The 17,060-nt window shown below is 31.7% G+C and overlaps 1 protein-coding gene across 1 annotated transcript in view; it reads left to right on the forward strand.

Annotated features, from left to right (window-relative positions):
* Positions 1-17,060, forward strand: part of LOC129760719 (tyrosine-protein phosphatase 99A-like) — a 352,268-nt gene that overhangs the window by 210,869 nt on the left and 124,339 nt on the right. The window contains exon 6 of the mRNA XM_055758409.1: positions 2,243-2,424. Within this exon, the coding sequence (XP_055614384.1) occupies positions 2,243-2,424 (182 nt within the window). The remainder of the gene's footprint in view (positions 1-2,242; positions 2,425-17,060) is intronic.

Below are 17,060 nucleotides of genomic sequence, written 5' to 3' on the forward strand. Positions count from 1 at the left end.
AGAGTCAAGAGTCAAGAGTCAAGAGTCAAGAGTCAAGAGTCTAGAGTTGAGATTTGAGAGTTGAGAGTTGAGAGTTAAAAGTTGAGAGTTGAGAGTTGGGAGTTGAGAGTTGAGAGTTGAGAGTTGAGAGTTGAGAGTTGAGAGTTAAGGGTTGAGAGTGCAGAGTTGAGGGTTGAGAGTCAAGAGTTAAGAGTTGAAAGTTTAGAGTTTCGAATTTAGAGTTAAGAGTTCAGAGTTGAGAGTTGAGAGTTGAGAGTTGAGAGTTGAGAGTTGAGAGTTGAGAGTTGAGAGTTGAGATTTGAGAGTTGAGAGTTGAGAGTTGAGAGTTGAGAGTTGAGAGTAGAGAGTTGAGAGTTGAGAGTTGAGAGTTGAGAATTCAGAGTTTAGAGTTTAGAGATGAGTGTTGAGAGTTTAGAGTAAAGAATCAAGAGTCAAGAGTCAAGAGTCAAGAGTCAAGAGTCAAGAGTCAAGAGTCAAGAGTCAAGAGTCAAAAGTCAAGAGTCAAGAGTCAAGAGTCAAGAGTCAAGAGTCAAGAGTCAAGAGTCAAGAGTCAAGAGTCAAGAGTCTAGAGTTGAGATTTGAGAGTTGAGAGTTGAGAGTTAAAAGTTGAGAGTTGAGAGTTGGGAGTTGAGAGTTGAGAGTTGAGAGTTGAGAGTTGAGAGTTGAGAGTTGAGAGTTAAGGGTTGAAAGTGCAGAGTTGAGGGTTGAGAGTCAAGAGTTAAGAGTTGAAAGTTTAGAGTTTCGAATTTAGAGTTAAGAGTTCAGAGTTGAGAGTTGAGAGTTGAGAGTTGAGAGTTGAGAGTTGAGATTTGAGAGTTGAGAGTTGAGAGTTGAGAGTTGAGAGTTGAGAGTTGAGAGTTGAGAGTTGAGAGTAGAGAGTTGAGAGTTGAGAGTTGAGAGTTGAGAATTCAGAGTTGAGAGTTTAGAGATGAGTGTTGAGAGTTAAGAGTAAAGAATCAAGAGTCAAGAGTCAAGAGTCAAGAGTCAAGAGTCAAGAGTCAAGAGTCAAGAGTCAAGAGTCAAGAGTCAAGAGTCAAGAGTCAAGAGTCAAGAGTCAAGAGTCAAGAGTCAAGAGTCAAGAGTCAAGAGTCAAGAGTCAAGAGTCAAGAGTCAAGAGTCGAGAGTCAAGAGTCAAGAGTCAAGAGTCAAGAGTCAAGAGTCAAGAGTCAAGAGTCAAGAGTCAAGAGTCAAGAGTCAAGAGTCAAAAGTCAAGAGTCAATAGCCAAGAGTCAAGATTCAAGAGTCAAGAGTCAAGAGTCAAGAGTCAAGAGTCAAGAGTCAAGAGTCAAGAGTCAAGAGTCAAGAGTCAAGAGTCAAGAGTCAAGAGTCAAGAGTCAAGAGTCAAGAGCCAAGAGTCAAGAGCCAAGAGTCAAAAGTCAAGAGTCAAGAGTCAAGAATCAAGAGCCAAGGGTCAAAAGTCAAGAGTTTAGAATCAAGAATTGAGAGTCAAGAGTCAAGATTCAAGAGTCAAGAGTCATGAGTCAAGAGTCAAGAGTGCAGAGTCAAGAGTCAAGAGTTAAGAGTTGAGAGTTTAGAGGTTAAAGTTAAGAGTTTAGAGTTGATTTGGGATTGAGAGATTGAGAGATGAGAGTAAAGAGTTGAGAGTTGAGAGTTGAAAGTTGAGAGTTGAGAGTTGAGATTTGACAGTTGAGAGTTTAGAGTTTAGAGTTGATTTGGGATTTGAGAGTTGAGAGTTGAGAGTTGAGAGTTGAGAGTTGAGAGTTGAGAGTTGAGAGTTCAGAGTTGAGAGTTGAGAGTTGAGAGTTGAGAGTTGAGAGTTGAGAGTTGAGAGTTGAGAGTTGAGAGTTGAGAGTTGAGAGTTGAGAGTTGAGAGTTGAGAGTTGAGAGTTGAGAGTTGAGAGTTTAGAGTTTAGAGTTGAGAGTTGAGAGTTGAGAGTTGAGAGTTGAGAGTTTAAAGTTTGGAGTTTAGAGTTGAGAGTTGAGAGTTGAGAGTTGAGAGTTGAGAGTTGAGAGTTGAACATTTTGAGAGTTGAGAATTAAAAGTTTAGAGTTGAGAGTTGACAGTTAAGAATTGAGTGTTGAGAGTTGACAGTTATGAGTAGAGAGTTTAGAGTTGAGTTTCGAAAATTTTGAGATGTGAGTTGAGAGTTGACAATTTAGTGTTAAAAGTACTTGTTTGAATTCATTTTTTTTTTTTATTCCTCCTAATTTTTCACACTTCTTACTTACTTTCATCCATCTGAATAGTAATCAACCAAATTTATTTTTTTCTGTGTTGCAGGGTCGGCGAAAATGGTGACTGGGACCAGGTGGACCCGATCTGGACCAACGGAACGGTGGGCTCGATTCAGGTGACCGGGCTGCTTCCGTTCACCGTGTACAGCTTTCGGGTGCTCGCCGTCAACTCGCTCGGGCACAGTGCACCTTCAAAGGAGTCCTATTATTTCGTCACGCTGCGTGAAGGTAAGCTCCCATTGAGGTTCATCATCATTCTGGGTTCTAGTTTTAAGGGGCGGAACCTCCTACAATGACAGGTTCTATGATTGATTGACTGAAGTGCTATCGATTAGATCGGATCTCGTGGCCAGTTACTAAAAGGGGACAACTGGGCGGGAAATTTCTCACTCGCGATTCGACGGACCAGCATCTGTCTGTGAACTCAAATGACACGCTGAGAAAATGGCATTACCACATATCGGAAATTGCTTACACGTTCGCGCGGAGTGTATATGTACCTGGAATAGTTTCCGACGTTCTGCTGCATTGAACTGTCAATCAGTCAGCTCTGACTGCACGGACGGCCGGTAGATTTTCGCTGCTGGACGCCATCCAGATTGAAGGGTTCTTTGAAGTTCGTTTGACCTGGTATTAGGAAAACTGGTTCCTGTAATTAGTTCCACCTTCATCTGATCAATTGATTGAGCTGGGTAGATTACTGTGAATTTGACCTGAAGCAAAAGCTATTTCCATCGGCCCATTTTCCGGAAAATTTATACATCTATTAACAAACTTGGAATTGAATTATGTTTGTATGATTTGAATTCTATTCACTTCCGAGAATCTAATGCCAGATAAGTGAACATTGTTTACATTCATAACACGATGGATAAGCCTCTTCGAGTGATGAACGATGAATAAATAAGATCAAACGGTTCGACTTATTTGGTATTATTATCTTTGGTAATTTTTCGAAATTATTTTATGAAATACTAGCTGACCCGTTGTGCTTTGCTACACCTTCCGGAAATAAATGTAATTTATAAAAATTTATTCAAATTTAGATTTTAGAGAGCATTTTTTTAAATCAAACCTCATCATACTTCAGAACCAACAACTTTGAATTTAGAGCTGCAGCTGCAGTTCTGAATTGCAATTCAAAGATGGTATATATTATTTACTGAAACTTGATCTCTAAACTCTTTTTTCAAGATCTGAAATTTGTACTCTGTACCCAAAAAAACCTTTTTAAATATGGTCCCTTCTTTGAAAAGCTCTTTATCTTAAATTTATATGGGAGCTCTCCCATCTTTTTCAATTTTGTCCCCCACTGCTTGAAGAAGGTAGGCAAATTTAACCGGCTCCATACCCAAACAGCACTTATCATGGTATTGAAAAAGATATTAAATTTGTTATGTTTTAAATACAGTGCAAATTTCTTTTTTTTTAATTAAATTTACTACGGTAAACATATAAATATTTAAAAAAAAATACCAGTTGCATCACTAAATAAGTTCTCAGCGTTTTTTTTTATTTTCTCTTTGAAAGTCAAATATTCAAAAATGATGGCAAAAACAAATTTCTGAGTTTACATTTGTCTCGTATATTGGGGCAAGTGTCAATGCAAATCTTATTTACAGATGCGTCAGAGTAATGGCTTTAAAATGGATTTAATACGAATTCCTGTTTTTTGTTCTATCAAGTTTCACTGATCGATCTGCAGTATTCCTGCAATATAAATTTATGTTGGTTACTCCACTTTTAACGAATGCTGTTCAATATCCGCTGCACTTTCAACATTCGGAATACCCCTTCTGGTCTTTCCAACATATTGAATCATTTTGAAAATGAATTTCTTAAAAGTTCGACGTTTGCCCTTGCCCCACCGTGTAAGTTGACAGAAGGGAATATTGTTTTTAACACTTTAAGGGTAAACTAAAAATTTCTTTTGAAAATTTTGCGTCCAGTTGAATATCAGTTCTAACTAAAGTCTCACTTTTCAAAAACGAAGCGGATCAATAGTCTCTTTCATGCAGCCATGTAACACAAAAACACTTTTCATGTTAAGTACGTACTTGAATTGGTATGTAAGCAAAAAGTACGATGGTTTTTTTCAGAATTATTTAAAATAAAAAGCTCCCATTTTCATTTCTAAATTCGTTTCAGTTGTGTATTTGGGCCGAAGTAACAATTTCTAGAATAAAACATAATTTTTAATTTTTTTTTAACAGAAAAAGTTGAACGTTTGAACATGTTCTAATGTTCCTTGAATGAAAAGTCGAATGCTGCCTACATTAACACAAACTAAATATTGAAGCATTTTGGCAAATCTTTCAATTGGTTTTGATTCGATTGATAAAATACCAATCCGTGTCACATCTAGGCGTCATTTATTACCACGTGCTATGTACAAATCAAATAAGCAAGAAAAAAACACATCTAGGTTGCATATCGCCCCCACGTGTTTGAGAAACAGGCGCCTTATTGTTAAATTTTCCAACAATCAATGAACAGTGTGCTTTGGTTACTATCCTCTTGCGACGACGTTTGTTCGCCCATGGAGACGAAAAACAAACCCCTCAAAGAAAATATGCTTGGTTGAGAAATACGCGCCAAAATATTCCTACTGATCAGTATGCTATGCCTGGGTTACTTTCCTTTGGCTCGCGACGCCTCGACCATAGAGACGAAAAACAAACCGCCCAAAGGAAAAAAAAATCTCAAGAAAATGGATGTCATGACTTTAATTTGTTTCGAAAAACTACAAATTTTGTATGGAAGCCCCCCTTCCCTTAAGTCGGATGGAGTTTTGACTACTACAGAAACCATCCCCGGCCTCAAAAACCCTCAGATGCCAATTTTGACGATGATCGGTTCAGTAGTTTCCGAGTCTATAGGGAACAGACAGACAGACAAACATTCATTTTTATATATATAGATATGGCAAAATAATGTAGATCCAAGAAAAACGCCTGAAGGTATACAATCGATGCACATTTTTACGCCATTGTTCAGACAACCAGGATTTTATTGAGGCTATTTTCGGTAATTGGTAGTGAGTGAATACACTAAATTGGTAAATTCTTCTCAAAGTTTCAACAAGCCGAAACCCACTTCAAAGCGAAATTGATTATAATCAACAAAGTGTAACAGGAAGTACCCATTCAGGGTCCTTTCTTTGGGACGTTAAAATATCATTTCCTTTTGGCAAGCCCTGGTTGGTTCTGTTTTCCGGATTTGTCAACTCGTCGAGGTTCTGTTTGGTTGGCATCGATCCAAACGGGGGAAAATTATTTGTGACAATTGTTCCCAGTCCGAGTTCCTAGTTCGTTTACGTTCCATTTTTCGGAAGGTTAGCTTTTTGCATTTCTTTCAGAAAGGTATAGTTATCGGTCGATTTGGGAGATCATTAATTATGGGTCTTAGATATACCTTTATAGGTACCTATCGAATCAGCTCGTCGAGTTCAGACGATGTCTGTGTATTTGTGTGTATTGGTGCGATTTTTTGTAAACTTTTTTGCATGTTTTTGCGAAACTGGGCAGTACAATAAAAATGATTTTTATCTTAAAAAATTTGTTTTTTTTTCTTCTTCGGTCTATAAAAGAAAGAAAAAATAACAAAATAGTTTGAAAATTAAATTTTCATAGTAATTATCATCAAATCATCACTCCAAAAAACGTGTCAATTGGCCTTGCTAGCCACAACCAGCAATCACTAAAATCAAGATTATCGTATATATGACGTCAAATTATACGTGACGTCATAGATACGCGCTTGCTAGCTAAAACTATAGTCCTGTCGATGTGTGGAAGGGAGAACAAATAGGCTTCACTCCCACTCAGGTTTGATGTCATCGTGACAGAAACCGTGTGGGAGGAAGACGACAGTTCAAATTTTCCCGGCCAATAATTGTATTTTTTTCATTATAATGGTTCAGTTCGAAACCGAACCAGATCAAATAATTTCGGAACCGAAGCTCCGAATTATCTATATATATAAAAATGAATGTTTGTCTGTCTGTCTGTTCCCTATAGACTCGGAAACTACTGAACCGATCATCGTCAAAACTGGCATCTGAGGGTTTTTGAGGCCGGGGATGGTTTCTGTAATAGTCAAAACTCCATCCGACTTAAGGAAGGAGAGGCTTCCATACAAAATTTGTAGTTTTTCGAAACAAATTAAAGTCATGACATCCATTTTCTTGAGATTTTTTTTTCCTTTGGGCGGTTTGTTTTTCGTCTCTATGGTCGAGGCGTCGCAAAAGGAAAGTAACCCAGGCATAGCATACTGATCAGTAGGAATATTTTGGCGCGTATTTCTCAACCTGGGGTTTGTTTTTCGTCTCCATGGGCGAGCAAACGTCGACGCAAGAGGATAGTAACCAAAGCACACTGTTCATTGAGTGCTGGAAAATTTAACAATAAGGCGCCTGTTTCTCAAACACGTGGGGCGATATGCAATCTAGATGTGTTTTTTTCTTGCTTATTTGATTTGTACACAGCACGTAGTAATAAATGACGCCTACATGTGACACGGATTGGTATTTTATCAATCGAATCAAAACCAATTGAAAGATTTGCAAAAATAATTCCATATTTTGTTCGTATTAATGTAGGTAGCATTCGACTTTTCATTCAAGGAACATTAGAACATGTTCAAACGTTCAACTTTTTCTGTTAAAAAAAAATTAAAAATTATGTTTTATTCTAGAAATTGTTACTTCGGCCCAAATACACAACTGAAACGAATTTAGAAATGAAAATGGGAGCTTTTTATTTTAAATAATTCTGAAAAAACCATCGTACTTTTTGCTTACATACCAATTCAAGTACGTACTTAACATGATAAGTGTTTTTGTGTTACATGGCTGCATAAAAAAGACTTTTGATCCGCTTCGTTTTGGAAAAGCGAGACTTTAGAACTGATATTCAACTGGACGCTAAATTTTTAAGAGAAATTTTTAATTTACCCTTACAGTGTTAAAAACAATATTCCCTTCTGTCAACTTACACGGTGGGGCAAGGGCAAACGTCGAACTTTTAAGAAATTCATCTTCAAAATGATTCAATATGTTGGAAAGACCAGAAGAGGTATTCCGAATGTTGCAACTGCAGCGGATATTGAAAATTTTTAAATGTCTTTGTACATGAAGGTCATTCCCTTTGAACAGCATTCGTAAAAAGTGGAGCAACAAACATAAATTTATATTGCAGGAATACTGCAGATATATCAGTAAAACTTGATAGAACAAAAAACAGGAATTCGTATTAAATCCATTTTAAAGCCATTACTCTGACGCATCTGTAAAGAAGCTTTGCTTTGACACTTGCCCCAATATACGGGACAAATGTAAACTAGGAAATTTGTTTTTGCCTACATTTTTGAATATTTGACTTTCAAAGAGAAAATAAAAAAAACGCTGAGAACTTTTTTAGTGATGCAACTGATATTTTTTTAAATATTTATATGTTTACCGTAGTAAATTTATTTAAAAAAAAAAGAAATTTGCACTGTATTTAATACATAACTAATTTAATATATTTTTCATTACCATGATAAGTGTTGTTTGGGTATCGAGCCGGTTAAATTTGCCTACCTTCTTCAAGCAGTGGGGGACAAAATTAAAAAAGATGGGAGAGCTCCCATGTAAATTTAAGATAAAGAGCTTTTCAAACAAGGGACCATATTTAAAAAGGTTTTTTTGGGTACAGAGTACAAATTTCAGATCTTGAAAAACGAGTTTAGAGATCAGTAAATAATATATACGATCTTTTAATTGCTATTCAGAACTGCAGCTGTAGCTCTCATTTCGAAGTTGTTGGTTCTGAAGTATGATGGGGTTTGATTTAAAACAATGCTCTCTAAAATCTAAATTTTCATAAATTTTTACAAATTACATTTATTTTCGGAAGGTGTAGCAAAGCACAACGGGTCAGCTAGTTAAACATAAAAAGGGTTTTCACCAAGGGGTACGACCCCGAAATCAATGAAGTCGTTGATGAGTAGGTCATGCCCAAACTGCATGGTACGAAAGCGATAGTAACTTCGGCCAACATTATATTCAGAAACAGATTGCTCTGAGAAGGGGAAAACAACACGGGTACGCGGACGATGTATGCACATCCTCTCATCTTCTCACGTGCCGTTCGTGCTCAGGAAGCTTCTTCCTAGGCACGAACGACAGGAGAGAATTTCGCCCGTGGAAGCAAATCTAATTAGACTAATGCTACTCAATCCTCTCGAGCTTTAAGCTCTCGGGCAAATTCCCTTTTCGTTCCCTTTTCTCTTCAGATCTAACGTTGCGCAATGAAAGCTTTTCATTCGCATAGAAAAATCTGTGCAATTTTTGCGTTTTGTTGTTGGGGTTGGTGTCTGACGAAAACGGCTTGGGAGTCAATCCAAACAGTGGCGCCACCAAGTTCTCCATAGTAGTGTTTGAAGCATTTCGGATTTTTGTTTTGGAAAAGGCACATAAATACGCATTAACCATTTTGGCCAGGCTGGCCAAAAACAAATTTAACTAAATTGACAAAATTAACAAAACTGACAAAATTGACAAGATTGACAAAATCGCCAAAACTGAAAAAGTTGACAAAATTGATGAGATTGACAAAATTGACAAGATTTACAAAATTGACAAAACCGACAAAATGGATAAAATTGATAAGATTGACAAAACTTCACCAAATTGACAAAACTGACAAAATTGACAAAATTGACAATATCGACAATTTCGACAAAATCGACAATATTGACACAATTGACAACATTCACAAGATTGACTTAATTGACAAACTTACAAAATTGACAAGATTGAAAAAAAGTGATAAAATTAACAAAATTGACAACATTCACCAATTTGACAAAAAAGACAAGATTTACAAAATTGACCAAATTGGCAAAACTGACAAAATTCACCAAATTGACAAAACTGACAAAATGACCAAATTGCCAAAATTGACAAGATTGACAAAATTCACAAAATAGACAAAACTAACAAGATTGACAAGACTGACAAAATTGACAAGATTGACTATTTCGACAAAATCGACAATATTGACACAATTGACAAAATTTTCAAAACTGACAGAATTGACTAAATTGACATGATTGACAAAATTGCCAATATTGACAAAATTGACAAGTTTGTCACAATTGAGAAGATTGACAAAATTGACCAAATTGACAAAATTTAGAAAATTTTAACATTGACAAGATTGACATGATTGACAAATCTGAACAAATTTGAAGAAATTGTTAAAATTGACAAAAATGACAAAATTGATTAAATCGACAAAATCATCCAAATTTACAGAAATCGCAAAATCACAATATTGATTGAATCGACGAAATTGAAAAATTTGACCAAATTGACAAAACTGACAAAATTGACAAAATTGACAAGATTGACAAAATAGACCAAATTGACAAATTTTACAAAATTATTATAATTGACAAAATTGACAAAATTTATCAAATTGACAAATTTGACAAAATTTACAGAATTGACAAAATTGACAAGATTGAACAATTGACAAAACTGAATCAAATTAACAAAAATTACAAAACTTATAAAATCGACAAAATCGACAAAATTATCAAAACTAGCAAAATCCATAAAATTGACAATATTGATTAAATCGAAAAAATTGGCAAATTTGACATTTTTGACAAATTTGACAAATTTGGCAAATTTGACAAATTTTATCTCCTATAGTATTTTTCAACCCCTATAGTTTATTCCGTTTGAGAGCTTAATTTAACGAAAATCATTTACAAAAGTGATTTTTGTAAACATTCTACCGTTATGGATTAAAACACGCTAAACAAATATGTTTTGAATCTGAAAGAAAGGCTCAAATCCACTGTTAAGTGTATTAAATCGGGTTTTTTTTTTTGTGGCTGCTTGTATCGAGTTGTCCATTTATTTATGTAGTATGAAGGCTTTTTCTGCAAAATCAAGTGGAAGAAATTATGACTTCCGATAACGTCCAGCAGCACTTCACCATCGTTGGCAGGACTCCGAAAAAGACTCAAAACGCTGATGTTGCTTTAGAGAGAAAGAAGACACTTTTCAAAGGACTAAGTTTTTTCTGCTTTTTATTCAGAGAATACTCATAGTTGAGTGAAATGGAAAAAAATACTGGAAATGAGTTTCCCGATAATTTAAAAAGTTTCAACAATAGTATCCCACCAAATAAAAGTAGTAATTTACAGTAGTTGGACTCAGTACAAACGGATGACGATTTTAAATTTCATTAACTCCTATGGTGAATTCGAGTCCATTTTCACACAACCGAGTACTGTTGTAAAAATAAAGGGAAAAAGTGGGCGGGGGCAATTTGCCCCTGGTACATATAACCGAATGGAGAAATTGAACAACAACAGTAACCGCACCAGAAAATTCATGTCTCTGTTACGGTTTATTTCTGTTATCGGTGCCCAATGTAAATTACCGAAAAACAACGCGTAAAATTGCTTTCCAAATGGAAAATTTCGCGCGTGTTTTCAGCGGACTTGTAGACCAGGGGCAGATGTGGAGGGGGTGTGGAGCGAAAAACTCGCAGGTGTAGGAGGAGCCCTTCTTTATGACATGATAACAAGTTATTGTTATTGTTTCCATTATCTTCCCTCCCCCGGGAAAGTCCTCGGTGTTGTGGAGAATCTCGGAAAGATGAACAGTTGTGATACGCAACAGTTAACGAAACAAGGTTAAGGACTTCCAGACAACACTCCTCCCCCGTTTTTCTTCCGCCATTTTTCTAGCACCGGCCCCGGAAGTGATTTTTTTTACCTAGGCAAATTGCCAGTACCTTAAAATGGCAAAGGGGGGCCTCCTAAATGCTTCGGAGAAAGTGTCGCTTTCTTGCGTGTTCCCCGATAGCACAGCCAAATTGTATAATTACTGACGCGCGTTGAATGAAATTAACATAATTTCAATTTGTGAAGGCTTGTCTTGTTTTGGATGGGTTTCGTTTGCCGGGGGAAGAAGCAAAAGGAAAAGGGGGACTGCTCGATTGGACGAAAACGTTGAAAACAAGATGTTAGTTTACAGTTGAAGTAATTTGGTGAAGTGGTTCTTCAGTTGGTAAATTGAATTTTCCACTTACTGGTGTGTTTTGTTTAAGAAAGTGCAACACTTGATAAGGAAATTCTAAGAAAAAAGAACAAAGAGTTAAGTGCTACAATCTTAAAACTTGTTTGTAATTGTCAAAATTGTCAAAATTGTCAAAATTGTCAAAATTGTCAAAATTGTCAAAATTGTCAAAATTGTCAAAATTGTCAAAATTGTCAAAATTGTCAAAATTGTCAAAATTGTCAAAATTGTCAAAATTGTCAAAATTGTCAAAATTGTCAAAATTGTCAAAATTGTCAAAATTGTCAAAATTGTCAAAATTGTCAAAATTGTCAAAATTGTCAAAATTGTCAAAATTGTCAAAATTGTCAAAATTGTCAAAATTGTCAAAATTGTCAAAATTGTCAAAATTGTCAAAATTGTCAAAATTGTCAAAATTGTCAAAATTGTCAAAATTGTCAAAATTGTCAAAATTGTCAAAATTGTCAAAATTGTCAAAATTGTCAAAATTGTCAAAATTGTCAAAATTGTCAAAATTGTCAAAATTGTCAAAATTGTCAAAATTGTCAAAATTGTCAAAATTGTCAAAATTGTCAAAATTGTCAAAATTGTCAAAATTGTCAAAATTGTCAAAATTGTCAAAATTGTCAAAATTGTCAAAATTGTCAAAATTGTCAAAATTGTCAAAATTGTCAAAATTGTCAAAATTGTCAAAATTGTCAAAATTGTCAAAATTGTCAAAATTGTCAAAATTGTCAAAATTGTCAAAATTGTCAAAATTGTCAAAATTGTCAAAATTGTCAAAATTGTCAAAATTGTCAAAATTGTCAAAATTGTCAAAATTGTCAAAATTGTCAAAATTGTCAAAATTGTCAAAATTGTCAAAATTGTCAAAATTGTCAAAATTGTCAAAATTGTCAAAATTGTCAAAATTGTCAAAATTGTCAAAATTGTCAAAATTGTCAAAATTGTCAAAATTGTCAAAATTGTCAAAATTGTCAAAATTGTCAAAATTGTCAAAATTGTCAAAATTGTCAAAATTGTCAAAATTGTCAAAATTGTCAAAATTGTCAAAATTGTCAAAATTGTCAAAATTGTCAAAATTGTCAAAATTGTCAAAATTGTCAAAATTGTCAAAATTGTCAAAATTGTCAAAATTGTCAAAATTGTCAAAATTGTCAAAATTGTCAAAATTGTCAAAATTGTCAAAATTGTCAAAATTGTCAAAATTGTCAAAATTGTCAAAATTGTCAAAATTGTCAAAATTGTCAAAATTGTCAAAATTGTCAAAATTGTCAAAATTGTCAAAATTGTCAAAATTGTCAAAATTGTCAAAATTGTCAAAATTGTCAAAATTGTCAAAATTGTCAAAATTGTCAAAATTGTCAAAATTGTCAAAATTGTCAAAATTGTCAAAATTGTCAAAATTGTCAAAATTGTCAAAATTGTCAAAATTGTCAAAATTGTCAAAATTGTCAAAATTGTCAAAATTGTCAAAATTGTCAAAATTGTCAAAATTGTCAAAATTGTCAAAATTGTCAAAATTGTCAAAATTGTCAAAATTGTCAAAATTGTCAAAATTGTCAAAATTGTCAAAATTGTCAAAATTGTCAAAATTGTCAAAATTGTCAAAATTGTCAAAATTGTCAAAATTGTCAAAATTGTCAAAATTGTCAAAATTGTCAAAATTGTCAAAATTGTCAAAATTGTCAAAATTGTCAAAATTGTCAAAATTGTCAAAATTGTCAAAATTGTCAAAATTGTCAAAATTGTCAAAATTGTCAAAATTGTCAAAATTGTCAAAATTGTCAAAATTGTCAAAATTGTCAAAATTGTCAAAATTGTCAAAATTGTCAAAATTGTCAAAATTGTCAAAATTGTCAAAATTGTCAAAATTGTCAAAATTGTCAAAATTGTCAAAATTGTCAAAATTGTCAAAATTGTCAAAATTGTCAAAATTGTCAAAATTGTCAAAATTGTCAAAATTGTCAAAATTGTCAAAATTGTCAAAATTGTCAAAATTGTCAAAATTGTCAAAATTGTCAAAATTGTCAAAATTGTCAAAATTGTCAAAATTGTCAAAATTGTCAAAATTGTCAAAATTGTCAAAATTGTCAAAACTGTCAAAATTGTCAAAATTGTCAAAATTGTCAAAATTGTCAAAATTGTCAAAATTGTCAAAATTGTCAAAACTGTCAAAATTGTCAAAATTGTCAAAATTGTCAAAATTGTCAAAATTATCAAAATTGTCAGAATTGTCAGAATTGTCAGAATTGTCAGAATTGTCAGAATTGTCAAAATTGTCAAAATTGTCAAAATTGTCAAAATTGTCAAAATTGTCAAAATTGTCAAAATTGTCAAAATTGTCAAAATTGTCAAAATTGTCAAAATTGTCAAAATTGTCAAAATTGTCAAAATTGTCAAAATTGTCAAAATTGTCAAAATTGTCAAAATTGTCAAAATTGTCAAAATTGTCAAAATTGTCAAAATTGTCAAAATTGTCAAAATTGTCAAAATTGTCAAAATTGTCAAAATTGTCAAAATTGTCAAAATTGTCAAAATTGTCAAAATTGTCAAAATTGTCAAAATTGTCAAAATTGTCAAAATTGTCAAAATTGTCAAAATTGTCAAAATTGTCAAAATTGTCAAAATTGTCAAAATTGTCAAAATTGTCAAAATTGTCAAAATTGTCAAAATTGTCAAAATTGTCGAAATTGTCAAAATTGTCAAAATTGTCAAAATTGTCAAAATTGTCAAAATTGTCAAAATTGTCAAAATTGTCAAAATTGTCAAAATTGTCAAAATTGTCAAAATTGTCAAAATTGTCAAAATTGTCAAAATTGTCAAAATTATCAAAATTGTCAAAATTGTCAAAATTGTCAAAATTGTCAAAATTGTCAAAATTGTCAAAATTGTCAAAATTGTCAAAATTGTCAAAATTGTCAAAATTGTCAAAATTGTCAAAATTGTCAAAATTGTCAAAATTGTCAAAATTGTCAAAATTGTCAAAATTGTCAAAATTGTCAAAATTGTCAAAATTGTCAAAATTGTCAAAATTGTCAAAATTGTCAAAATTGTCAAAATTGTCAAAATTGTCAAAATTGTCAAAATTGTCAAAACTGTCAAAATTGTCAAAATTGTCAAAATTGTCAAAATTGTCAAAATTGTCAAAATTATCAAAATTGTCAGAATTGTCAGAATTGTCAGAATTGTCAGAATTGTCAAAATTGTCAAAATTGTCAAAATTGTCAAAATTGTCAAAATTGTCAAAATTGTCAAAATTGTCAAAATTGTCAAAATTGTCAAAATTTTCAAAATTTTCAAAATTGTCAAAATTGTCAAAATTGTCAAAATTGTCAAAATTGTCAAAATTGTCAAAATTGTCAAAATTGTCAAAATTGTCAAAATTGTCAAAATTGTCAAAATTGTCAAAATTATCAAAATTGTCAAAATTGTCAAAATTGTCAAAATTGTCAAAATTGTCAAAATTGTCAAAATTGTCAAAATTATCAAAATTGTCAAAATTGTCAAAATTGTCAAAATTTTCAAAATTTTCAAAATTGTCAAAATTGTCAAAATTGTCAAAATTGTCAAAATTGTCAAAATTGTCAAAATTGTCAAAATTGTCAAAATTGTCAAAATTGTCAAAATTGTCAAAATTGTCAAAATTGTCAAAATTGTCAAAATTGTCAAAATTGTCAAAATTGTCAAAATTGTCAAAATTGTCAAAATTGTCAAAATTGTCAAAATTGTCAAAATTGTCAAAATTGTCAAAATTGTCAAAATTGTCAAAATTGTCAAAATTGTCAAAATTGTCAAAATTGTCAAAATTGTCAAAATTGTCAAAATTGTCAAAATTGTCAAAATTGTCAAAATTGTCAAAATTGTCAAAATTGTCAAAATTGTCAAAATTGTCAAAATTGTCAAAATTGTCAAAATTGTCAAAATTGTCAAAATTGTCAAAATTGTCAAAATTGTCAAAATTGTCAAAATTGTCAAAATTGTCAAAATTGTCAAAATTGTCAAAATTGTCAAAATTGTCAAAATTGTCAAAATTGTCAAAATTGTCAAAATTGTCAAAATTGTCAAAAATGTCAAAATTGTCAAAATTGTCAAAATTGTCAAAATTGTCAAAATTGTCAAAATTGTCAAAATTGTCAAAATTGTCAAAACTGTCAAAATTGTCAAAATTGTCAAAATTGTCAAAATTGTCAAAATTGTCAAAATTGTCAAAATTGTCAAAACTGTCAAAATTGTCAAAATTGTCAAAATTGTCAAAATTGTCAAAATTGTCAAAATTGTCAAAATTGTCAAAATTGTCAAAATTGTCAAAATTGTCAAAATTGTCAAAATTGTCAAAATTGTTAAAATTGTCAAAATTGTCAAAATTGTCAAAATTGTCAAAATTGTCAAAATTGTCAAAATTGTCAAAATTGTCAAAATTGTCAAAATTGTCAAAATTGTCAAAATTGTCAAAATTGTCAAAATTGTCAAAATTGTCAAAATTGTCAAAATTGTCAAAATTGTCAAAATTGTCGAAATTGTCAAAATTGTCAAAATTGTCAAAATTGTCAAAATTGTCAAAATTGTCAAAATTGTCAAAATTGTCAAAATTGTCAAAATTGTCAAAATTGTCAAAATTGTCAAAATTGTCAAAATTGTCAAAATTGTCAAAATTGTCAAAATTGTCAAAATTGTCAAAATTGTCAAAATTGTCAAAATTGTCAAAATTGTCAAAATTGTCAAAATTGTCAAAATTGTCAAAATTGTCAAAATTGTCAAAATTGTCAAAATTGTCAAAATTGTCAAAATTGTCAAAATTGTCAAAATTGTCAACATTGTCAAAATTGTCAAAATTGTCAAAATTGTCAAAATTGTCAAAATTGTCAACATTGTCAAAATTGTCAAAATTGTCAACATTGTCAAAATTGTCAAAATTGTCAAAATTGTCAAAATTGTCAAAATTGTCAAAATTGTCAAAATTGTCAAAATTGTCAAAATTGTCAAAATTGTCAAAATTGTCAAAATTGTCAAAATTGTCAAAATTGTCAAAATTGTCAAAATTGTCAAAATTGTCAAAATTGTCAAAATTGTCAAAATTGTCAAAATTGTCGAAATTGTCAAAATTGTCAAAATTGTCAAAATTGTCAAAATTGTCAAAATTGTCAAAATTGTCAAAATTGTCAAAATTGTCAAAATTGTCAAAATTGTCAAAATTGTCAAAATTGTCAAAATTGTCAAAATTGTCAAAATTGTCAAAATTGTCAAAATTGTCAAAATTGTCAAAATTGTCAAAATTGTCAAAATTGTCAAAATTGTCAAAATTGTCAAAATTGTCAAAATTGTCAAAATTGTCAAAATTGTCAAAATTGTCAAAATTGTCAAAATTGTCAAAACTGTCAAAATTGTCAAAATTGTCAAAATTGTCAAAATTGTCAAAATTGTCAAAATTGTCAAAATTGTCAAAACTGTCAAAATTGTCAAAATTGTCAAAATTGTCAAAATTGTCAAAATTGTCAAAATTATCAAAATTGTCAGAATTGTCAGAATTGTCAGAATTGTCAGAATTGTCAAAATTGTCAAAATTGTCAAAATTGTCAAAATTGTCAAAATTGTCAAAACTGTCAAAATTGTCAAAATTGTCAAAATTGTCAAAATTGTCAAAATTGTCAAAATTGTCAAAATTGTCAAAATTGTCAAAATTGTCAAAATTGTCAAAATTGTCAAAATTGTCAAAATTGTCAAAATTGTCAAAATTGTCAAAATTGTCAAAATTGTCAAAATTGTCAAAATTGTCAAAATT

The sequence above is a fragment of the Uranotaenia lowii genome, chromosome 1, assembly GCF_029784155.1.
Source record: "Uranotaenia lowii strain MFRU-FL chromosome 1, ASM2978415v1, whole genome shotgun sequence".
Classification (NCBI taxonomy): domain Eukaryota; kingdom Metazoa; phylum Arthropoda; class Insecta; order Diptera; family Culicidae; genus Uranotaenia; species Uranotaenia lowii.